The 25545-nt window shown below is 33.6% G+C and overlaps 3 protein-coding genes across 5 annotated transcripts; 1 reads left to right on the forward strand and 2 right to left on the reverse strand.

Moving 5' to 3' along the window:
* Positions 1 to 775: 775 nt before the first annotated feature.
* LOC116777882 (uncharacterized) lies at positions 776 to 4488 on the reverse strand. The gene is made up of 3 exons (XM_032671657.2): positions 4268 to 4488; positions 3786 to 3911; positions 776 to 2709 (listed from the first exon to the last, which is right to left on the reverse strand). The coding sequence occupies exons 1-3, from the start codon at positions 4307 to 4309 to the stop codon at positions 2554 to 2556; spliced, it is 324 nt and encodes a 107-aa protein (XP_032527548.1). The 5' UTR covers positions 4310 to 4488; the 3' UTR covers positions 776 to 2553.
* Positions 4489 to 5261: 773 nt separating this feature from the next.
* LOC116777178 (protein strawberry notch) lies at positions 5262 to 18301 on the reverse strand. The gene is made up of 25 exons (XM_032670574.2): positions 18116 to 18301; positions 16645 to 16729; positions 16160 to 16255; positions 14984 to 15082; positions 14787 to 14834; positions 14282 to 14595; positions 14112 to 14190; positions 13819 to 14028; positions 13212 to 13387; positions 12233 to 12394; positions 11868 to 12109; positions 11622 to 11775; positions 11097 to 11377; positions 10746 to 10903; positions 10394 to 10579; positions 10022 to 10201; positions 9716 to 9876; positions 9251 to 9441; positions 9100 to 9176; positions 8824 to 9012; positions 8428 to 8600; positions 7787 to 7898; positions 7485 to 7627; positions 6882 to 7413; positions 5262 to 6808 (listed from the first exon to the last, which is right to left on the reverse strand). Exons 1-25 carry the CDS (start codon positions 18116 to 18118, stop codon positions 6702 to 6704), a joined length of 4158 nt encoding a protein of 1385 aa, XP_032526465.2. The 5' UTR covers positions 18119 to 18301; the 3' UTR covers positions 5262 to 6701.
* Positions 18302 to 19695: 1394 nt separating this feature from the next.
* On the forward strand, positions 19696 to 25299 carry LOC116777460 (arginine/serine-rich coiled-coil protein 2). Of its 3 annotated transcripts, none has more exons than XM_032671013.2 (11): positions 19696 to 19905; positions 20190 to 20255; positions 21362 to 21449; positions 21656 to 21854; positions 22002 to 22074; positions 22373 to 22458; positions 22948 to 23109; positions 23332 to 23426; positions 23542 to 23675; positions 23812 to 23947; positions 24248 to 25299. In XM_032671013.2, the coding sequence occupies exons 1-11, from the start codon at positions 19837 to 19839 to the stop codon at positions 24400 to 24402; spliced, it is 1263 nt and encodes a 420-aa protein (XP_032526904.1). In that variant the 5' UTR covers positions 19696 to 19836; the 3' UTR covers positions 24403 to 25299. The 3 variants fall into 3 exon arrangements, with proteins under 3 accessions (XP_032526904.1, XP_032526905.1, XP_032526906.1); XM_032671014.2 differs by having other exon boundaries at positions 23812 to 23944; XM_032671015.2 differs by having other exon boundaries at positions 19712 to 19905; positions 20177 to 20255.
* The last annotated feature ends 246 nt before the right edge of the window (positions 25300 to 25545 follow it).

Consider the following 25545-nt stretch of genomic DNA (forward strand, 5'->3'; position numbering starts at 1 on the left):
ATTGCTCTTTCCGTGTACGTTTATAAAATATCAATTTAAAATATACATATATATATTTATTTATTTATTTTATAAAAAGTAAATGTTGAACTATTGGCCTATCTTTCAAATAAAAAAATTTAAAATATCAGATTTTATGTATTTTGTACTCATGGAATGAACTATCTGAATACAATACTTTTAATGTATTTTAAAATAACATAAAAATTCAAAATAATTAATGCCAAATTATTTTTAAACTGTATACGAAAAAAGGACTATTTATCTAATACTCACAGATGAAAGGTTTTTTTTTTTAAAGATATTTTTGAACGAAGTGTAGCATATTATACTAAACATTATAATTTTATTCTGTTAATATAAAAAGCTTTGTTCATTTTAAGAAATAAAAATCATTGATAATAAAGGCTTGAAAGTGACTCTACGCTGAAATCAAGTCCCGTTTACTGTTTAAATATTAACAAAAATATAGTATGGCACTTAAAGGAAAATTTAATTCTAATGGAAATCAAAAAGGTACTATTCGTAAGTATTTCTAGAGTTTGTAGCAGTAGGTTAATTTATAAAACTTTCCCATATTTTCTTTGAAGTAACTATATATAATCTACTGTACTGTAAAACCACACATACGACTATAGAATTCTTCAATCTTAAGAATTACTTAAACTATTAGAAATGATAAGTATGTCTTGGTTTCGATGTTAGCAAAGAACAAAAAGTTTCTTATTTTTTGTTAAACATATTGACAAAAGGATTTTAAACAATGAAACTACTCTTAACTGTAAAATATCATTTATTAGAAAATAATTTAAAAAAAAAAACAGATCAAAATAATGGATAAGACCGCGATCTTAATAAGAAAAAATAAACTCAATTTATACAATACACACTAAGTAGAAACAAACTACTTATAAATAGGAATAGTGCATATTGTCAATATTGGACTTGAAGAGTGAAATCGTATTTTGGCACGATTCTATAAACGACGACGTTTAACAGTAATTAATTTAATGCGTTTAAATATATTAATCCCAGTGCAGTTAAATTATGATCATGATATACGAAAAATTTTTCAACGTGCTCTTAAAGTGCTGAAAAAATCTAATAATTTTTATAACATACATCAAATGTGATTAATATGAATTGACTATGAAAATTATAAATTATTTATTCAATTCCTTGATGAGAATTACGATTTGAAATATTTTAGGGGGACTTTTGAAACGTATAAAATGTTTAAGATACGTATTGCCTCTGCCCATACTCCGCTAAACTTTCATCGAACTCACAACCATCACAAGCACGCCTCTCCGACTTCATAATTTATAAACGAGTCAGAATATTCACAAAAATACATCAAAAATGATCGGGATCTATCCTAGACTACTTAAATTAGGTATAATCATTAATTTAGACATTCGAGACTTAGACATAGTTTCAGACATGTATTTTCCTTAAACACTACGATGATTGAAAAGAAAATAATCACAGAGTTATTAAAAATCATTATTATATGACTCTGTGATCGTATTTCTATGACATTTATATGAACAATCATGCAATAAAAGATATGTGCATTATGATAATAGTGATACAATAATTACTCTAATATAATTTATCTACAATGTATAAATGCAAAAAAAATGCTAAACATTTCCTAAGCTACGATGTAACTGGGGTGGATCCTTCCTTTGGTCCTCATTCCCAATTACTATTACAATGTCTAATTCCATTATAAAATTTAAATTACCGTCTCATAGACATTCAATTTTGTAAATAATAGTTCCATAAGAAAATTTCAATTTAAAATATAAAAAAAAAAAACTACTATTTGGGCCAGCGCATTTCTTAGCTAAGTCTGTATAGATTTTAAGAAACATTCTTATAAAAGAAATATATTAAACAATAAAGCACAAACAAATAAACTACATAAGCTTTTGAAGGTTTAATAATAAATAATAATAATAATAATTAAAAAAAAATATACTTCGACACTTCGTATATGTGTCAAGTTACTATATTTTTAGATGCCGTAGTTTTAAACATCAAATACTATTTTCATCCACACATACAAATTCTTGAATTGCATTAGCACCAACTTACACTGTTCTATAAAATGCGTACTAATTAAATTTGACACTGATGTCACTCATAAGGTTCGACTAGTAGCATTAATGAAAGAAAAACTATTTTTTTTTTTACCTTTCGTTTCTCATTTCACACATTCATGTTCTAAGAACTATTACAAAATATTACGAACTAGTGATCGCAAGTTTTCAACTACCTATGAGATCAATTTATCTTTAAATAGTGGGATATATGTATTTGTTAATAGTGCTTTCTATAACCTAAATCTAAATATTGGCACGTGTTCGATTATCCGTGGTTTCAATTAAAATGACATTACAAAAAAAGAAAGAAATATTATAAACCACGACATATAGAAATCTTTTTTAAAAATGGAAGATAATATTAGAACCGAGTACATAAAAGATACCAAAAAAATATATGCCGCCATAAAATGTAAGGACGTATGACAGCAGTCACATAGTTTTAGCGGGGCGGTGAGGCGGCGGCGATGCGCTGTCTCAGCCTGGCGAACTTCCCGTGGACTATACGCAACTGGGAGCGCAGACGTGTGGACAGCTCGCGCTGCAGAGCCTGGACCTCCACCAGCTCGCGTCTTAGCTGCTGATAGTCCGAGCGAACCTGCACCCGCCGCCAAGTATACACTTTATAAAGAACCTCACATATATAAAGAGCGTAAAAAAATTACAATAACAATTTGTATGCCTTTTATTGTGTGTTAAAAGCGACATTTCTATTATCTGTTTCAACTAACATCAAGATATAAAGATGTATAGGATACTTTATTCCAAATTAGTGCGTAATAAAAAATCCTATACCTCCTTTTATCCCAACATAGAAATAAACATGGTAGAAAGAAATGGGCATGATGTGGCATTTGAAGTAATATATGAGTATGAAAATGCGATTAAAAGGAAAATCCTATGAGGTAAGCATTAGAAAATAGTTAAATCATGTTAGCTAAATTACAAAAAGAAAGGTATATGATGAGTTATTTTTAATATAGAATATTAACGAATTCAGCTAACACAATAAACATTTGTAGATAATAGATAATATCAATAGACAGTGAACAATATCTCAAAAGGCATCCACAAATTTTCAAAGCCCTAATTGAAGCAGCCCTGTTCTTTAGGCTTTATAGGCTTAAACTTGTACCACATTTAAGCCACATTACTCAACTAGTAAAGAAGCATGATAGCCATAGTCTGCTGTTTCTCATATTAACAAACAAGCTTATAAGCCTTCCGTTTAGAAGTTATGTAGCATTGCTTCCTTTAAAATAACCGAGGTAAAATTAATTTCCATAGAAACAGCAAACCCTGTGCAACATGACAAATAGGTACACTAACATTTCTGACCTTTATCAATACTTATATGCAAGTCACTGAAAAATAAATTTCATTCCTTATAATTGTTATTAACACATGTTTTGTATCAAGAGCCCATGTTAAAGTATTGGTAATATATTATTTTGGTAATCGTCATGAATGAGAGACTTTATTACTGATGACTCATACTAAATAATTTTAGTCATATTTCCAATATTATTAATTACTTGAATTTGACACATGTTAGATTACTCGTTGAAAAATATTGTTCTGTTACATTAACTCTGCAATTTGGTATATTAGAATTGCCTTTTGGTAAGTCTTTATGATTATTATTGTTTCAGTGTGTGTAAAAAATTTTAGTACCTCAGAGACTGATTTAAGTAAGTTGACAATGCACACATCCTGATTGTCCATGGGCTCCACCATTTGTTTCTCTACATTGTCCATCTTCCATTCCATTAGGTCTAATTGTTCATCAGTATGTTTCACCTATTTATATAATATTTTTTTTATATGTATTATATATTTATAATTCAAATCTTTGATGAATTGATCGACATTTTACTTTAATTACGAAATCTGAACTAAATACGTCTGTTGTTTTTATGTTATATGTACTGAGCTTATGTTCTAATAATAGACACAAGCTCTATCTATACTAAATGAGACAAACAAGCTTATCTAAACCTATTGTAGAGCGTGTCAATAATGCGTTTAAATATTTGTGAGTCTTTCCGAATTCCAGAAGATAGAAAAATCTGATATAAAGAAAAGCGGCCGCTTGACCTAAATACGTTCTTATTAGAATTATACTGTATTCACTCAGTAACGAATAATAGACTTACTGTTTCCTCCAGCTGTTCCATGGTCATCGCTTTTTCAGTCATGATTTTCACGCACTTCAAATTTTTAAGTCAATTTAAATTACAGAATAAATACAAAAAGAGCCACAAAATCGACCATCTTTAAAATTGACTTTTATGACAGATTTGACATTTGAGTACACAAAGTAAAATGTCAAGAGCGTTTCCTTTCAAGCATAAGTTAACAAGAATCATTTCATTAACTCTTCGTTATATTAAATTGGTAAGATTGATCTTTCAAATATAATGTTAAGGTAAGGGAAAAATTAACAGGTACGAGAATGTTACAGACAAAATACTGGATATTTTTTAAACAGTTCCTTTTCTATTAAGCCTAGATTGTACACTAAAAACCTAGAAATATAATTTTCATAACTTTTACAACCCCATCACAAATAATACATCAAATCCTCTTTATACTGTCCAAAAAGACGAATAAAACAGAATGGAATTTACATTCGAAAGCTCAACATCCTTGATACACGTTTATAAGAGGCAAAACAGAGATTAATTCAGTGTCCCTAGAAGATAGTTTTCTAATGTGGTTTTCCTTACTGGTTGTTAAATTTAATCGTGAAGTTCAGTTTCATTATATAGAATAAGAAAAATTTTCAACAAACTATTTTAATCACAAGACATGTATATAACAGAGCTTATAAATAATTTACTTATTTTTGGATGGATACCCAGAAAACTAAAAAAATTTCTTGCGACAAGCGGAATTCATATATATTTGGTCCAAAAAGTCGTCTTTAAGCAACCACTTCACCATGATAACTATCAAAACAATTATTCTTATTATTTACGTACCGACAAGTCCACATTGTATGTAGCTATTAAATGAAAATCAACAATATTTCGGTGAATTATATAAACTAAGTGAGTCTTCTTCAACATATACTTATACAAAGCCTCATGCGGTCGCGCTGTACTCTGATAATAGGTTACGAACGCCACACCAAATGAAACAACACTATAACTATATACATTTATTAGTCTTTATTAAACACTCTTATGAATAACCGACGAAGTGTGACAATGTTGTATGTACCTGTAAGATCCAGCGCTAAACTATACTATCAAGTTACATTAAAAGAGTTGTGACGAATTTCAATTATTATAATAATTAAAAACCTACGGAAAGTAACTTTAGAAAACAATTTTGGTGCGACTTACATTTTACTATGACGTAATTGATTGAACTGCTCTACATATTGATAACATATTTTTTTTTCTAAATTTTTTGTTATTCTTTTAGAAACTTTATTTTTTTTATAATACATTTACTATAATATTAAAAACAAGTCAAATATGTCGTACGCAATACAAGTAGCAAATGTAAAGTTTCATACACTAAACACTATGTACAACAGTTCTAAGGGACTAGGGACAAATATCGTTACAATAATTGCAATATATAAAAAAAAATCTATTGATTTCAAGATTAAAACTATAATGCTCACAATGTGTGAGATAAGAAATTTAATAGTTTCAATTTGAAAACCATGTGCCGACAAAATTATTGCTGCAATGGGCAGTGCAATTTGGCAATTTCGCAAATGCATCTCAGTATAATCCTACACGCTGTACCAACCTATCGCTTCCGTAACATAATTGAATATTACATTATTACTAATGTTTTCCGTTCCAAAGGTTGTAGAACATTTAATCTATCGGTATAAGTATCGCCACTATGTGTAATAAAAACTAACGCTAAGTCTTTAAATTAACAGACTATATTTGTACAATACAAAACTATTTCGTATATTATTACCGCGGAATAAGGCGTCAACGAGGCGTAAATTAAATTTATAAAAGCCGTACGGCGCGGCAGTTTACATACCACGTCGATATAAATAATATATTTTATATTCGATACATGCATGTATGCATATAATTTAAAAGTAGTATATAAGGAACAATTTTCGCCACGGAATAAACCATACATCGTCTAAATAAAAACACATCCAACAATACGACCTTCCCGAAAAATTTGTTTTTTATTTGAACACCGGATGAGTATTATCCTCAAACGAAAACTGTCATTTAATATATTGTGGAGATCTCTTTGACACGTAGTATGATGCCTTATAATGGAAAAGTGAAATCTTTAATTGTCACACAGCGTTTGAACGTTTAAGTACGAGAAACTTTTTTGTCTTAATAAAAAACGGTCGAACTCATTTAGATTTATCATACCCTGTAATCAAGCCAAATACCATAATCTCGCTTAAGCAAAATAAAATGAAATTTAGGATGAGGAGCCTACATAAATCAGTCGTACCGCGTCGTATCGTCCTTAATTGACCGCGCCCGGACCGGTGGCCCGTGTCGTTTGTCGTCGCGTCTCTTTGGCAAGGACCATACAGCCTATAGTATAAAAATAAACGGACAGGAACTACGGGCCGCGACGTGTTCACTGGAGCGAGTCCGTCGTGTCGAACGTCTGCTCCGTCACCGACACCGCATCCGACGACAACGTCTCCTTGAGAATCTCCACACAATTTTTGGGGATGAGTGTACCTGGAATGGAACGACTTCGTCATATCCACAACTATAGCACCAAAGCCATTAAAGTTTCAAGTCGTGTACCGACCAACAATTTTTAAACCGTCGTCTGTCTTGAGGCGTACCACCTGCATCTTGGAGGTTGCAGCGCGTGCAGCCAGCGCCGCTTCTACACGGGCCCATACGGCTAACAGCGAGCCAGCCAGCACGTGATGCGTGCGCACGCGCAACCCCACCTCGCACGTGTCGCGCGCCCTGCACGTGCTGCGCCAGTATGCGTGCGCGCACACCCGTAGCGAAGCCCCGTGCTGTGCTCGCCACGCAGCCTCAGCTTCGTCTGGCGTCACCTTGCGATACTTCTTCTCGATCTCCGTGAGCGACTCGAGCCGCAGCTGTAGTCCGGTGTTAGGTCTATACACGTGGAACATGCGATCCTTCTTTGCGACGCGGTCCGCGCGCTCTCGTCGGTCACGAGGCGCGGTCGCAGCCAGGCAGAGGACGGCAGAGGCCTTTCCGCCGCGCGCTGCCGACACGTAGAAGCCCTCCTCGGCTTTCTCTGTCATAGACTGAGACTGCGCCTGAGAAAACTTGTCCAGGGCCTCAGTCCATTCCATGCCTCGCTATAAAAAGTAGATCGTCTAGTTTTATATCATAAAAAAAAATTGAGAAGAAAGGTAATGACCGCCCATACTTCTGATTGCACGGTGTGTAGCTCGACTGGGGCCTGTCCCGTTGCGTGTCTTCTAAGAAACCTCACACACCGCACACGACGCACACATTCGCCGGCACTACCGAGATCAAGGATACCAAGGTCGAAGCGGCCGCTGCGTTTCGCTATATATTACATAGTAAAATTTGTTTATTTGGAGGCGTTTCTTAAATGATAAAGGTTCTTTCTATTTATTTACAGACACAAACCATACATAATTTATGCAAATCACTTCGTCATATCGTCATTTTTTTTTTATGGAAAGCATAAACCTCATCCCTTACCCTGCTCCATGACGGCGGTGAGTGTATCAGTAAAGTACTTGAACAACCTGTTCTGCAATTCCACAGGCATTCCCAGAATCCTGTTCAGAAACTTTGACATGTTGTTATAGTCCTGTAGAAAAGAAGAATTCGACATTTAAGTTATTAAAATAACCTGTAGGAAAAGTGCACGGATCCTTGAAGTTATATAATTATTATAATTCAATTACCTCAAGTGACAAGGATACTATGTAAATAAAATATGGCGCTCTGTCGTGGCTTTGAATAGAAAATGCTTCTAAAATGTTTATGGCTATTATCAGAATCGGTGATGAAATCATAAAAATAACAATTTGACAATTTTTTTCTTCGCACATGCACTGGTCGAGTAGTGAAGAAATCTAATAGATATATATTAGACAGCATTTTCTTTCCCATCCATAATTCCCCGAAATTTTCCTACTCTTTGAAAGTTTCCGAAGTATTGAAGCGGCATTTTCACCAGGGAGCTGGTAATAAACGGCATAACAGCAAAGAAGTCGTCCACTACCACTATTGAAAAATAAAGTTGTGCCGTATTTATGTAAAATTCAGACAATACTAACGGGATATTTCCCGCCAAAAACCTAGCACGGGCCCATGGTTTAGTATATCACAGTCACCTTGTCAAGAGACAGCAACCCTGGGGCCGCTTCACTGTTCACGATGAGTCCAACGCCGACGAGGGCGGAGGCGACGTCTTGGAAGAAGTCTCCCGAGTAGTCCCGCGGCGGGGGCACCAGCGGAGGCTCGTACTTCATGATCGCCTTCATCACCGCCTCCAGTGCCGTACGACCTGAACACAATTTTATACGTACAGTAATTTTATAATGATCTCACCTCGAAACACTATATATGTCATACTAGTGTTTTCATTAATGAACGATTGGTAGTATCTTGTCAGACATTCCATTTGATTTATTTCACTAAAATTATAATTTATTTTATAATCATAGGACTTCGATTACAATCATAATTATAGTATTATGATTGTAGTATTTATTATGTGTATCTCTAACCGTATTTGTTATCGATATTGAACTGGCTGAGGTCCCTAGTTTCCGTGGCTCGTCTGTCCCCGTGTGTAAGTGCTCCAAGTGACTCCAGCCTCTTGGCAACAGTTGAAGCAAACCGTCGCTCGCCGGCCAGGTCCGAGATAAGAAAGATATACTCCGGCGCGTTTACCTGGTTCGATCTGTGTGTTCGACCTAAAATATACACCGAAGGCACATGACCAAACATGTTTTACATATTATTTAAGTAAATGAGACGGTTAATAGACACTGTTTTCATACCAAACTGTTGTATCGCTCGATCAGCCGACCACGGCAACTCCAGCGTAATATGGACCCTTCGCCTTTGATTACGTGCTCTAAAACGTTATCCAATGTTAAAGGACAAAATAATGTATACACAAAAGGTTAAGTAAATGTGTGTTTATTTTACCTTCGATCGCTCTGCAGCGATATACCACTGGAGGCTGCTTCCGAGATGATAGCGACGTCTTTCTCTCCGTCCATGAACCGCTGCTTCTCCGTCAGGTTGAGCGTCTCCAGAGGCACATCAGCCTCCGACCGACTCTCGTATAGGATCTGACCGTCCTCCGTTTGCACCACACGACCCTTCCGACCCGTCATCTAAAGTACACCAAAAAAAAAAAAAAACCTATCAATCCACTTTTTTATTAAATCCTTCCTTATAAGCAGTACTTATCGTATATCTTTTAAAGTACCCTCCCAAAACTGTTACACGCTTACAATCACGATTAAAAACACAAAGCGCAACTATGATACAAATAAAATATCTTCTCTGATTTCCTTTTAATTGTATATTCTTGTCTCTCTGTTTTTGAAACGTTGTGTTATATATATATATATATATATATATATATATATAGCGGTGTAATCTAACCTCAGCCACGTTGTCTGTGCCGCCCAGTTCGTCCACCAGCTGATCGAGTGTGTTAGGCGGCAGGCGGCGTCCAAGCCTCTCTACGGCCGCCAAAAGCTGTTCCTTCATGCTGCATGCTCGTTCGATAGCTGATCTGGCTGGAGGAGCACCGCGACCCGGACCTGATGTAACAATCACATAGGTTTTATGAACCCCCATTTCCGGTTGTTTCATTTAAATAATAGGCAAAAATCTATCAATTATTTAATTAATCCCGTTTTTGTAAGAACTTCATCATACAGGTATTGTCATAGATTGAACACTCACCAAGATAGAGCCCGTTAGTCCCCACCGGTGTGCCGATGAGAGTCTTGCCTCCAGAGTTAACTGTCACTGGCTGCGTCTTACGTTCGAACATAGTTTCAATCTTATCCTGTGTGCTAGCAGTTTTCTTCTTCACTGCCTTTTTCTTCTTTGGAACTTTCTTCTTTCTGCCAATCCATGGATCTGAAAAATAACATAGTTTTATATTTAGGAACGTTTATTTCATAAATAATTTTTAGGGTTTAGTGACCTATAGAATATAGAAGAAGAAACGAGATGCACAAAGAATGTTTTTCAAAACAATTACAACTTAATTAAAGTGATTTTTGTTTTTAATTTTCATATATAAAACCTTAACATAATCAATGTACTAACCGTCGTCACTATCGCTGCCCGCTTTGAACGGATTAAAGTCACTGAGCTCCGAGTCTGATCGCTGATCGTCTTCCGAGTGGTCCTCTCCGTCCCCGTCCTCCTCGCCGTCTGAACGTACGAACTCGTCCGATGACGACCTGCCTCTGAGACGCTTCGCCTCCATATTGACTTGTTGCCTTGCTGATACTAAGGAATTTATAAATCTTTGTACATATCAAATTCCAGAATATTGCAATACGTTACAAAAATTTTACAATAGGAAAAATTAAATCAAAAATAGGTACAATTCACAGCTTATTAGAAATGTCGTTCTATACAGAGACAGCAAGAATCTTATAAAATGCTCCCTTACATTTCCTTTTAGAATTACTATCTCCAAGTCCATTCTTTCCGTTGACTGTTGGCGGAGGAGGTGCGATCGTCTTATTTTTCTCCAGCCCCAAGAGCCGGTTGATGCGCTCGCGGTCCGGAGCCGGGAAATGTTTCTCTACTAACGTTTGAAATACACCCCTGGAATTAAAGCAGGAACATAGTTTATGTATTATTATAATGTCCATTAGGTGTATAATAGTACTGTTTTACTAACAAAACGTCTTTAACATCACCCTTCATTTTAACTATAAGAAAACGATATAGTAATTTTGTAGATTATGTTTTAATAAAAGCGGGATCCCATTAAATATTAATACACGAATTTACTTACTTAGCTGTGGAGACGAAGTCAGATAGCTCCCCGTCGTCTCTCTCTAGCTGGTCCAGAGTCCTGGCTTCTCCGGTTGATTGTAGACCGATCACGACACACTTGCCACACTTGACGGCCTCGCGTGCCGTCACCACCGCCTGGTTGACTTTGGCCGCGATACAGAGGTACTTGAAGAAACGCTGGTGAGCCGACCAAAACTGACCCCACATGGTCTTCCTCATGCGGGGCTCAGCGTCGATCAGTTCTGCAGCCTCAGTGAACCGCTGCATGGCCTCCACCCACTGTTAAAAATGCGATATATATATTTTTATTAAATCTATCTCGCTGACATCGTCTCTTATTTTTTGATACTAGCATTTATATGATAGTTTCGAATCTCTTAACGAAATTGAAGCTCCAAATTCCGTCTACCCATAGTCCCAGCCTTAGATAATTCGAAATTTCAAACTATATTCACAATATTGTACTAAATACTGTCATGTCTATCACAGTCTGAGAGTATCAACATTAGTGTTGCCAACTAACCAGCGATACAGCCTTATCGTAAGTCTCCCTGAACGAGTCCGAAAGCGGCACCTCCTCGATCTTGAAAGAAACCCCGTGGAAGGACAACTGCCGAGCTATGTACATGCCTCTCAGCTTCATGTCCATAGCTACAATCTCCATGGCGCCCACACCTCTAAAATAACACGCAAATAATTATTAAATTTAATTTTGTCCACAAACCTTATACGGGTAACCTTTTGCTACTTATATATTAATATAAATTACCTCTTTTCCACAGCATTGATGAAGTCCATGAACGTTGGGAATGGTGTACCCTCGCCCCATATACCCAATCTAACCATGTATGCCATGTTCCTAGGCTCTGAAGCTCCTGTGGCCGACGCATACACGACCCTAGCTTTGGGCAACTTGTTCTGTAACTCCAACGCTGTCAGGCCAGTCTTGGTCGCCTTGCCCGATCCAACGGGACACAGATTCTTAGCTTTATGACATTCGTCGAATACAATCTAATACACGTTAAGGATTTCATTTCCGAATTATCTTATATATGCTGTGATAATAAATATTAAAGGGGCAAATATAAAATTAAAATATATATAATGTATATAGTATTTTTTTTTAAAGGATACGACTCCATCAAAGTCCTCGCCACACCACTGTAACAGCTGCTTCAGTCTGGTGCGATATTTAGTATTGGCCTGGGTCTCCCCTATCAAAGCAGAATACGTACTGAACACGACGCCCTTCTTCACATTACCATTGATAGCTGACGAGATCTTAGCGTACTTGAACTGTATGAGGAATAAAAGATGAGAATTGTTTAAAATATATTCAGAAACTATAAATAACAATACAATTATAACAAGTCTTCTATAAAACAAATCAATTTTAATTTTAATAATGAAATAACTTCACTTATTACGCTGAAACAGAAACTATCATTGGTTCTGATTTCAAATGGATTTTATTTTCCTTTTTTTTTGCGATATATTATTTATATATTGTTCCTCAAATAACATAGTTTTTTAACAAATAGTTTTTATTTGTTTGAAATATCTAAGTACTGGGGACTAATTTTTTTTTTTTAAGTCGAAAGCATATTTTTTAAGCCTTTTTTAATAATATATGTTATGCAAGGTAATTAATTAATTTCCTTCGCCACAATAGACACAAAAAAAATATTTCTTCTATTAATTATGTTGAAATAAATTAATAAAATTATAACTAAACCATTACAGCAGAGACTACGACTATAATAATTATACTACATGCATTGAACTATTTTTTTTTGTTTTATTGACTAGATATAAATAAAGTAAAATATTCCTTTCTAAAATGACTAGAAGTGACGCAGTAAATTAAAACCAACGTCGGTTAGTTTTAAAAAAAATATGCCTTCGCTTTATTTGTATGATACAAAATATTGTTCATATACTGCGCAATGATCACAACACTATACATACTATACTGCTAGCAAGACTTTTAAAAATAAAATACTCAGCCCTCAACAGTTTAAACTCATAACATATTATAAAACTATGTACATACATATTCACTTCCAAAGTTAAAAAAAAAACAGAGTTAAATGTAATATTATTCGCAAATCACCTTGTTCAAAGGATGTACTTCGATCTTAGATGCACCAATGTCTCTAAGGTCCCTTTCGGCGTCGTACTTGAGGTCGTTTGATACGGATATCCACACGGCACGTTTCCGACCTTTCAGATAGTTTTCAAAGATTATACCAGCTATGGTACGACCTTTCCCCACTCCCGCGCCGTCGCCTGAACGGACAATTACATTTTAAATAACACACCGACAGTATTCAATACTATAAAAGAATAATAATTATTAAAAAATATATATGCAGTTATTGATTACTTCATTTAATAGCAAAGCCGTTAAAAATCAATATCGTGTTCGTCGTCAACTACTGAGCGACAACGGAACATATTCCAACTCCTATAATATATATGTATTCATAAGTGTTAAATACAAATACACAGTGGAATGGTACAATTTTGAGTTATCTGTCGTTTTTATAAATATCAGTTATTATATAGTTAACAATAAATTTTAAAATTATATATATACGTAGTAAAAAGCGTTTGGAGGTCAGAGTGGAATACATATGAATCATTCCAAATTAATGAGAAAATAACTGTTTATCATTTACAGGCAATGTTTTAAAGAATAATAGTGTATTTAGTCTCACCGATGAGGAATCCGGCCCTGGTGCCGTCTGGTAGTGTGTGCTCGTGGGCCTGGCTGGCGTAGACCACGGCCTCCAACTGTAGAGCGGACAACAAGCCGGAGCGGATCGTGTCGTCAGGCAGACTGAGTGTGTAAGTCACGTCCACCGGCTCCACAGACGACAGAGACGCCGTCTCAACCACCGGGTCCGGGTGCTTACGACCCAGCTTCACTACAAATGTACGGTTCAATGTATAACCGATGGCATCTCCAAGAAATGACTTATAATTACAGTCACAATGTCACGTCACTCACGTTTCGTGGGCATGTAGTCGGCGTAGGTCTCCGCTACTCCCATCTCCTCGTCGTCCACCTCCTCCTCCTCGCCAGGTAGCTGGTTTTAATATAAGAGATATTTAAATTGCATAAGAGATGTATAAGGTTCATAATATAATCATGGCAATACTCATTAACTTTTATCTTACCTTAACCTGATTCCATCCACCCTTGTCACCGCCTTGCAGTTGCGCCACCTGAACCAACATCCCGGCCAGGGAAGGGGGAACACCCAACGAGTTTCCTAATGAGCTTCCCAACGAACCTCCCAGCGAGCCTCCCATCGAGCCTCCCATCGAGCCTCCCATTGAGCCTCCCATCGAGCCACTCATCGAACCACCCAACGACCCTCCCAACACTCCGCTTAGAGACCCACCCAATACCCCGTTTATGCTCGAATTTAGAATATCGTTCAAGTTCTGGAGCAAGAACGAGTTCATGCTAGTCATTCCTGCACCATTCACTGAAAGATACACCGGAGTATCAATAATTATATAATAAATAATTATTGTTTGATACTGCAGGCAATAATAATATGAAAATGCAAATATAATACAAGTAAATAGAGTTACTACATATTATTACTCTTTTACCTATACATTAAAGGCATGATAATTATTATGTAACGGCTGTTACTCCTGCCGGTATACTCACTATGATTACGTGAATGTTGCATCACAGGTACAGAGGAGCTCGCACCGGCTGGAAAAAGTTTAACTTTTACAATACACTAAAAATCTTTATAAGTCATTTATGATTACAGAAGACCATTAACTTTAACGGAAAGTAAAGTTTGTAATACATAAATTTGTCACATTTAAAAAAATAAATTTATAAAACGTTATAACTACCTCCCAATCCCAGTAAACTGATGGGCTTCTTGAGAGAATTTGCTGATATCTTGATGGGCTTAATGTTTGCAGCCTGACCGAACGCCACACCAGAGGGCGCTAGAATGAAAACAAATTATAAAATTACGTAATACTATATTATAAAACGTAATTTTAAAAAAAGATAAATTGTATGAGTTTATAGGTGTATTTAATGCAAAGCACATAAGAGTTAATAAATTTCTAAGTAATCCAATATACAAAATTGTCGTCGCTTGTTATGTGATGATAGGTTAGAAATTACGTTTGATCTAGCCATTTAAGATTATTAAGATATATTTATTAAACTATAACATTTGTTACGGTGGACTATCGTGGTGGGTATGCCTGAAATATAAATCCTATGAATTCGTTGACTGTATATTCATCCGCTTAAGTGGGCGGCATCGATCCACTTTATCTCTACTCCAATTAACATTGAAGACATTACATCAACATAAAAATACGTTACAAGAATATTCTATTGTTAACTACCACTTTATACACAATTATGTGTATAAACTATAGATTTATTTGAAAAATATATAAGATCTTTTTTGTGTACACACATAAAATTAATATTTTTTATATTTCCAATACTATATATGAGTAATACCAGTAGTATTACACTTACATTATTCTTCCTATAATTGGATGATTGAACATATATACATGCATATAGTGTTTATATTTGAATAATGGCCAATAAGAAAACTTTAAACTTTACAAATACATTGTATGTGATGAAACCTTAATATTACATACATACTATTACATAGACCCCCAAAACCATTAATAGATGGAAGAGGAACATTGAGTATTACTATAACATAGATTAAAATTATTTTATATATCAAATAATTTAAAGAAATTGTCAATTATAGTTTTAATAATTTGATGGAAGAATGATTTATATAATACAAATCTCAAAGAAACTAACAGTCATAGATAGTGTAAAAAATATGAACATATATGGCAGCCTTTCCCAAAGTGTGGTAGTGTGCAGAGATGTGATGGATGACTAGTAATTTCTTTTAGGTAGGATAAGTTATAGTGGCATAAAAAAATATTATTAAAGTGGGGGAGTAAACAAAATAAGTTTGGCAATCCCTGACATTTGGTATTATTTTGACATCCACTATCTACAATTATACTCACCAGCTAGTGGGTTAGTTGTAGCTTTCACAGTTACAGGTTGAAGCACCTTTGCTTTAGTGCCCATTCTCGCTGCCGCTGCCAAAGTCTTACCTCCACCTGCATACAAATATTAATAACAATAAGACGAAACTTCGTAGTATTCAATGGATTCACCGTGCGGGTGCCGGATACATCGTGTGGCAGCGAGAAGAGCTTTAACAGTGCCTAGGACTTGTGACCCAAATGTAGGTTATGGGCTTCTAGGGCTAACCTACTAGGGCTGCCTTCGAAGTACGTTCCAAGAATTAATAGATATTACTTCTGGACAGGCCCAAGTCTTTTATTAGGAGAATGAATAAAAACAAAACTTATGTATTAAATTACTGATACTACATCCAGCCACAGGTACTTTTGTAAGCGTACATATTAAAAGACTATTGCCTTGGTGAACAAGTGTTGCAATTTTAATTCTGATTATTCAATAAATAATTAATTGCTTAACACACCTGGCACTTCCAAGTTGTCTGGGTCCTCATCATCATCAAAATCAGAGTCATCATCTGAAGGAGCGGGGAATGTGCTGCGTTTTGACTAAAATCACAATTTGAATATAAGTGTTTGATAATAAATAACCATATATGAAATTTGCCTATCTCAAGTCACACCAATGTGTGTATTATTCTTATAGCTTACAACAGAATTACTATGAACCCCAAACTTATGATCATTTAATAATTAAGTCAGGTTTATAATCATTAAGGAATATATGTAAAACAGTGCACACAAACCATTAAAATGTTGTACTGGTCAACAACTTATTAATTGTCAAATTAATTAATGACATTAAATAGGTAAAGATTAATTATCATGTGCTTATTGTTTTTGTTTAAAACAAAACTTTTCTATGCAGAGTAACTAAACTTAACCAAATATAAAACCTTAACTCAGGAAAACTCTTTTGTTTAATAAAAACAATAGTCACCAATTGCTAGTATGATAAGAAAATTGTTTATAGAAACATTGAAAACAATTTTAACAAAATATTATTACTCAGTTATAAAAATATTTTCAGATAAATTAAATCCTAGTTCCAAAACACTATAGTAATATTTAAATCACATATAAACCGCTAAAACAACCATAAACATTGGTAATCATACCATATTTTTAATTGCATTTGCAAAATTTAAAAACTAATTTTACGGATATTGACTACTGTAAACCACGAAATGTGATGAAAGCCGTTAAAAACAGATTTTTATTATTTACATGTAGCATGATGCAGTGGTTTGGCTCAAATATTTCACCTCAAATGTTACTTCTGGCAACTGTACAAGTTTACATTTTACATTGTTATTATATAACTGATAACACAGTTTTATAACACTTTTTTATTATATACAATTTATAACAAAACATGAAAACATCGTAAGGCTCACACTGAGCTCACCTTTTGACATAACTGTTTCTACTCTAAAAATTCTAATAAATTACGCAATTTTGGCTATTTTAGTTATACGTATGTTATAATTTACTAAAACCCATACAGAAACACAAAAAAAGGAAACGCGATCTCGTATACCTGTGCAAGTGAGCTATGCATAGGTAAAGTGCAGTTAGTAGGACGTATTCTAACACTAGACCTAGAACCTTCCAAGAAAATCAATACAGCCACACCCAACTTGCATAATTAAATGCTTAGACCACCTTAGACACACCATATTTTGGTATAAAACACTAAAATAACATCACATGTGAAACAGCCATCACCTCATGACACTTTTTTTGGTTAGAAAACTTAAAAACAAAGAAAAATAAATACTATTAATACTTTTTAAAAAAAATAATCATATTTACTTCGTTAATATTTCATTTATAGATATGAATATCAAATGTAAAGTTGTGAAAATAAAAAAATGTATAAATTCGAACAATGTACAGTTTGTAAAAAGTATCAAAACAAAAAACTATCATTACCATTTTTAAGATAGAATGATGGTCAGAAGTTAAAAAATTCACAAATTTTTGCTTTCTTCGTGAAAAATACAATAAAATTTAACACACGTATAACACGCGTCCTTAAAAATAGGAAACTTCTTATTTTGCACTTCATAAAAAAACTGACGACCCGACGGCGGTCATTGCTTCCGCCATATTAAAAAAGTGAACAAGAGAGAAAGAAAAATCACTTACACACGATTGGATACTAGTACTGGATATTAGAGTCTCATATGAGTGTTTCTGACTAAAATTAAATAAAATTATATTTTAAATAATACCAAATAGAAAAATGTCTATTAAATTATCTAATAAATATTTTGTTCAGAAAAAAAAATATTTTTTGTATCTTAAACCAAAACCATGATTAGAGGAAATGTATCCGATATTAAATCAATGGCTATGGCGCATGCCGAAACACACAAGTGTAAAAAAAAGTGTTACCTATCTGTAGTTTTTAATAATACGTACCTCGAAAGTTAAGAATACCTTATTTTACGGAGTAAAAACATTTCTCGACTGAATATATTATGTTGTTATTAACCATTGATAAGTTTTTTTAATGAATGTGTATTTTTATTACATAATGGGAATTAAAAAATTCAAGACAATAAAGTTATTCATTTTTGTTAAGTAAAGTTCTAAATGTAAAGAAAGCAAAACGCTACCTCCCATTCAGAATCACATACATATCAACAATAAAATATGATAAATATTTAAAAAAAAACATACTTTTGAAATAATAGGCTATTGTATTTCATAATAAATTTAAAATAAAAAGTATTATTTTTGCATTGCTTTTTTTATAAAATAATTTATTAAATTTTCTGATAAAAAAGGTTTTCAAAACCAACTTAAATGAGTTGAAATAAATTTGAAAGCGTGGAGCTAAACATATTTCAAATTCATTATCATCCAATTGAATTTTAAAAAAATTATTTTGAAGCAGTTCTTATAAAATGAAAATTTCTTTTAACGAATAATATATATGTTATAATTATTATACATATTATTGCAATAAGAAATATACGTAATTATCAATTAAATGTAAATCTAACAATGCATATAAAACTACTTTAGAAAACCAGTGCATCTGTTGCTGAACTAGCATGAAATATTATTTTCCAGATTTTAATTTGCAGAATAACAGAATACAGATATAAAGATTAACGCCTAGTTTTTTTTATATAATATGTAACGAGTACACATTTATAAGGTCAGAAAAATAATTAATACAATGAAATAATTAAGGTTACATAATGCATATTACAATATTCTGATTAAGATCAACAGCGATCGTCAATTGTCATATATATTTTAAAAATTAATAAATTATTCACGAAGGCGCCTTAAAATCGCTTATTTAAAATCATTTTTATTAATAAGAAACAAAAGAAAATATTTTTGTAATAAAAGATTAAGTTTATGTATGAATATATTTTTATTTAGACTATCATTAATCTAATTTGAAATAATAATATGATCAAGGACTATATCATTATTATGGCTACATAAAGAATTTACTTTTTATATTTTTATAATCTATATGTTTTTCAAAGTCATATAAGCCATGACGAGAAGACGCCATATTGTAAACTTTTATTTTCACTGTGTTTGAATGTAGTGTATTTGTGAAAATATTTTTCGTAAAAACTATTTTTGTTCAATTGATAATTAGTAGTCAAAATATCAAAAACGTAATGGAATCCCTTATTGGTTACGGAAGTGATGACGATGTTGAAACTGAGCGCAGCAGTCGACACGCAGTGGTAAGTTTTTGTAGTTTTTTTAATTCGTTATGATATTGGTATTTCTGTACACGAGGCGAGGTAATTAAAATGTTCATGAAATATTGTTATGATATTCAATGGAGGATCCATGAAATTACATTTAATGATTGCTAGATGCCATAGCTCTTATATTGTGTATGCGTATGAAGTGTATGTTGTTGATTTCATTTTGAGAAATCGTCGCAATTTATTATATCTTGAACTTTTGCTAAGATCATCTTATTAATCTGCCTTCTCTGCTTGACAATAGACTGATATTTTAGGTGGGATCCTCCAGGCGTCGGGAGGACGATACTAACTACGATGACGTCAATATGGATTTGAGTGAGGTGAGTCCCATATTAATTATTTGGTTTGAAGCACCATAGTATTAGTACCAAATCAGTAGGCTGACTGATCGAATAGTGCTCAGTTGTAGTATTTGAAGTTGAATGTTGCAAATTATCTGGTTGGATAGCCTTCAATTAACTTAATGGTGGGTTTTTAAAGAGTCATAACTTATATAAGTAGCAAGGTTCCATAATCATACCCTTAGCTAATATATGTTTATGATCCTGGATGTTTTAAATTTTCTGCTAATATTACATATATATGAATGTCTGATTTAGGATATTTAGTTATGTTATAAGTTTACATCAATCATCATTAATTATAAGTATTGTAACTCTGTATTATTGTGGTATTAAAGTGTTGATTTAACTTTAGGTTTTTTTTTTTGTGAGTTGTATTAATAGTTAGAGCTATTAATACAACTATACATCAATGATGCACTCATTTCAACTAATAACTTGCAACAGTTATGTATTATTTATGACTAAATGGGATTACATATTATATCAGTGTGTTATATCTTCTTATATGTGATAGGTTTCATCATAATTATAGAGATAAAACTAGCAAAAAGAAGAAAAATTAAACAAAAATATTTAAACGCTTCTTTCAACGATGATATTAACACTTTTATTATTTTATATGTTACCCATTTGTAAATTGACACAAAAAAAGTCAAATACCGTCACCGCGCTGCATCAAGAGTGCCCCCGCCCTGAGGTGTCTCCCCTGCCATGTGAGTACATAGCTTTAAGACAGGCACATAGATACATTAGACTAAAAAGGTCTAATAATGTCTGTTTTTTTTAATTTTAAAGTGGTGGAAAGGTAAACATAGGTTCTATACTAATTTATGTAATAAACATTTATAAAATTTATGACATTTATTTCAAAATAGAGAATTTTATCATATCTATAAGAGGCATTATTATTATGATGTGGTTTGAGAGCATGTCACAATAGTTTGTGTGACCCTTCTTTGCACTAATATATTTTGTTCATATCTATTTTATACCTCTTTTAGTAAAAATACAATATGGAATGTTGTCCTATTTTGAAATAAATAGTGTGTTAGAGTGTCTAACATAAAAATTGTTTGTCGCAGGAATCCCAGAGTGTGGAGTCGGAGCCTGAGCTGCCACCGGCTGCTTCCAGTACAAGAAGATCGTCTAGAGAACATAGAAGAGAATCTAGTAAGTGAACTATGAAGCACTATAGGATAATAGAAAAACTTAATAGATTAGGAGGACGGGTGAATTTGGTGGGAGGTGTCCTTCTGAGGTTATAACAAATGATTACAAATAGTCATCTCTAAGTAACCAGTAGCTAATTTCACTTGTTAACAGACAATAACTTAATCTTTTACTTCATACAATAACTAACACTTCCTACTTGTCAGATGACACTCGCGAGAGGGATCGTACACGTGATATGGGTCGCGATCGCAATAGTGACGACATGCGTGACAGGGACCGACACCGGGACGGTCCCAGGGAAAGGGAACGAGACTGTCTCAGAGACCGGGAACGAGACGGTCCCAGGGACAGGCGGCGGGACGAGCGGGAAAGACGCTCACCCAAGAGAGATGACAGGCATAGGTATGTGAGAATATATATATACGTCTGTAAATTGCTACAAAAACCAAGGGTTTTATGTTCAGTGAATCAAAGGTTAATCTACTCTTATGACCTTACTGCCATATGATGCAAACATTTTATTAATAGACCGTTTTTTTTTTCATTTAGAGATCGCTTTCGGGGAGCACAAGATTCTCGCCGTGGCTTGTTAGGAGATAGACCAGATGAAAAAACTGATAAGGTTTGTAAAACATTTCTTGTCTACATTACTTTTATAGAGACTTTAGGAAATTTTGTTTTTATTCATAGCCCATCTTCATGTACAAACTATTTTTCCTTATCAATAATGTCATCTAGATTAGATGTTAAATAATAATTAAAGAAAACGAAGTTGGCCAATTGCTTTATTTAAAAACATGACCCACAGGCTTGATAAAACCTCGACCAACACAGCATTACCAAAGTAATATTTAAGGTAGCAAGCATTAATATTAGCATAAATTACATATCAGTTTTATGTATATATATATATATTTTAGATGCCAGCCTTGACGGATCTAAAGCCCTATGATGGGGAACCACCCCCAGGAAGAGGCCATGATGCACGGGATGCTGTCTCCCCCAGGTATTGTACAAATATTTAGTGTTTTTGAAAAAAGCTAGTTTTACTACAAAATCACAACTATATTTTTGCTTGTTTATTCTGCATAAATGAATAAAAATTAAGCTTTAAGAAAAAGATAATAATGTTCTGAGATGATGGCAAAATAACAAACAACAATAAATTAAATCATGCATCCTATATAACTATACAACAATAAGTAACTTATTGTGGTTAGAAACCACAACTCTATTAAATATAATCTCCACTTATATATAACAAATAGATGATACTTGTAGAATGATTTTTATGGCTCAATTGTATCTTTTATTATAAAATGGAATAAAAACTCTTTAGTTATTGATGTTTCAGCAAGTAATTAATAATCGTGTATTAAAACTTTATGTTATCATTAAAGTGATATTGTCAATATTACCAGGAAATTTTTTAAATGCAATTGACTTTTGAATAAATTATCCAAATAATTACATATATTTTATTTTAATGTTTTAGATTCACAGAGCGAGGTCGTCGCGAGAGGGATAGAGAGCGTGAGAGGGAAAGAGGCAGAGACAGGGACAACAGACACTCACAGAGATCTGATGAGAGGAGGTCAGGAAGAAATGACCGGTCGCGCTCTCGTGGGGCAGCCTATCCCCCACCACAAGCATTAGCGTATGTAACACAAAGAAAAATCATGAGCTATAATAAAAATATGTTCTTTGTAATTCATGTAACAAAGTCACCTAGACACATACACACAAAAACATTAAATTGCTATGTATTTTGTCAAAACGCGGATTCTATATTTATATTTGAGGCATCACAACTCGAGTTTACATGCTGTTAACTGAGTGCAGTAAACTGTTGAGGTTAATTTGAACTATCCTGTTACAGTTCAGACAGGGACAGACGAGGTTCACCACCATCTGCTGATTACAGACCATCTTCATACAAAGTTAATAGGAAACTTGATGTCATGGAAAAAATGGGTATAACAATTTTTATGGATAACAATAATAATACTTTAGAGGGAAAAAAGGTTGAGTTTGTCTAAAATATTTGTTTTAATTATTAATATTGTATGTATATTTCTTGTTTCTCTAGGGCTGCAAATTAAAACCCCGGATGGGTCGATGGCTACGGCGCAGCAACTACGTGCTGCGGCCAGCGAGGCTCCAAGCGGTCTACCGCCATATTACAACCCTGCAGCTGTACATAGCAACAAGGCACTTGATCAGGTACATAGTACATCCATAATTAGTAATCACAAACCAAGAGACAAAAGGATATTGTTATTTCTACTGACTGGTTTGATGGTTATACCTTTCCAGTTTCCACTAACAAAATTTTAAAACAAATCTTGTGTATATATAGAAACGCAAGTTGCTGTGGTCTCATAAAGAAAAGAGCGAGTCCACTGCGGCGTGCTGGTCAGGAGCGAGGTTCGCACAGGACGCCGATGGGAAACAAGTCTCTAAGTTCATGAGGCTTATGGGCATCAAGGATGGTAGTATGACAAATACACTTCATATTAGTAAAAAACAGTCATATCTAAATAAAATATGAGCATATTTCATAATCTGTAATTGAGAATACATAGAGTAATGAATTTGTAGTCTCTAAGATTTGCTTTGGGTCTATCCTAACCTGTCATACCTTTTCTAGCCATATATACTCATACATTTCATAATTACTGTAGTAGTGTGCATTATTAATCAATACACATATATTTCACAAACACTAAACTGTCTTTGAAAAGTAAATGAAAAAATTGTTTAACATTTGGTTACCTACAAATTACGAATCACAGCTGCAGCTACCGCGAAACCCGAGGCAGCAGTGGCGGACCCGAATAAAAAGCAAGAGGAGCTGTTCCAAGCCATGCAAGCGCAGTATGAGGTGGCTCGAGCCACTACTCACACCATGAGGGGAGTCGGTCTCGGCTTTCAACGGGGGAACTACTAATGTATATAGTAAACTATGCGAGAGGCAGTGACAGCTTTGACTGATTGGGTTATTGAAAATGTAAAATCTTATTATATAACAAAGACAAATAAAAATTTCAAATTACCGGAGTAGTTTGTTAGTTGTCACTTGTCTTAGTAACTTCTATGTCTCCCTAAGACTCTACAGTGTTATCATGACAATATCTTGTTGTATTTGTCTGTAGAAGTTTATGATTGAATATGAAGATGATAAAAGATTATCATTTAATTATTCAGGCTTAAATATTTTTAATTCTATGGTTATCCTATTTACTAGTTACTTTCTATTCAAAGTAAATATGTATGGAATTTTAAATATACTATTTTAACTACCTGTGGGGGTAGATTTTAACTTTTATAGCTTTCTCATTTTCATGGTTCCTGATTCATAACTTACTTATTGAGATATGAATCTTAAACCTCGTATGATATATTTTATTGTATACAATGTATGTGATGAATAGTTTTTTTCTGAACCTCCTTCTGATTACGTTCTCACTTTTTTTTTACAAATTTTTCTTATATCAATAATAGAGTTATGAGGTATATTATGTCTAATGGTGCAAGTACTCTCCCAACATGTATTACATTAAATAAATATTACTATTTTCCTTTCGCGTGTTAATAATGTGTCAAATTTTATGATTTCCCAACTATAATGTAAAGTAAGGAAACTATGCTATTTAAAAGAACTTATTTAAAACCCTATCATAAAATTTAATAAGTGTTTGCCGGCGTTCGTGTGATATTGGTATAAAGGTAGGGGTTGTAAACACTGTCGTAAATGTAGTTCCCTGGTAGTTAGTTAAGTTTCATTATTAATGGTAGTTTGCAAAAGTGTGTACTACTTTAAAATGTAAAATAAATAATACTATCACATACTTGTTTTATTTTATTGGTGAAACACGTACATATTACTTCCAAAATTAATTGGATATTTTTAGTTTTGTATGAGGTATGTTATCGGTAGTTTTAATAAAAGAAAGAAAAATATATATATATTTTTAAATAAAATGTTTGCCTACTTTAAGAAAAATGTAGTTAATATAGGAAAGTCTAATAGAACTGTTCTGGATTATATTAAATTTATTATGGAATTTAAATTACTTAAGAATTTTATATT

This window comes from Danaus plexippus, chromosome Z, assembly GCF_018135715.1.
Source record: "Danaus plexippus chromosome Z, MEX_DaPlex, whole genome shotgun sequence".
Lineage (NCBI taxonomy): Eukaryota > Metazoa > Arthropoda > Insecta > Lepidoptera > Nymphalidae > Danaus > Danaus plexippus.

Bases quoted from the DNA above. Each gene is read 5' to 3' on its own strand.
- LOC116777882 (XM_032671657.2), bottom strand. From the start codon at position 4,309: ATGACTGAAAAAGCGATGACCATGGAACAGCTGGAGGAAACA. The intron at 3,912-4,267 runs GTAAGTCTATTA...TTATATAAATAG, and splicing joins TGGAACAGCTGGAGGAAACA to GTGAAACATACTGATGAACA. The intron at 2,710-3,785 runs GTACTAAAATTT...CGGCGGGTGCAG, and splicing joins TACTTAAATCAGTCTCTGAG to GTTCGCTCGGACTATCAGCA.
- LOC116777178 (XM_032670574.2), bottom strand. The intron at 9,877-10,021 runs GTGAGTGTTCAA...TTGTTACATCAG, and splicing joins GACTAACGGGCTCTATCTTG to GTCCGGGTCGCGGTGCTCCT. The intron at 7,628-7,786 runs GTAAGGGATGAG...TGTAATATATAG, and splicing joins CACCGCCGTCATGGAGCAGG to CGAAACGCAGCGGCCGCTTC.
- LOC116777460 (XM_032671013.2), top strand. From the start codon at position 19,837: ATGGAATCCCTTATTGGTTACGGAAGTGATGACGATGTTGAAACTGAG. The intron at 20,256-21,361 runs GTGAGTCCCATA...TGTTTGTCGCAG, and splicing joins TCAATATGGATTTGAGTGAG to GAATCCCAGAGTGTGGAGTC. The intron at 21,450-21,655 runs GTAAGTGAACTA...CCTACTTGTCAG, and splicing joins AGAACATAGAAGAGAATCTA to ATGACACTCGCGAGAGGGAT.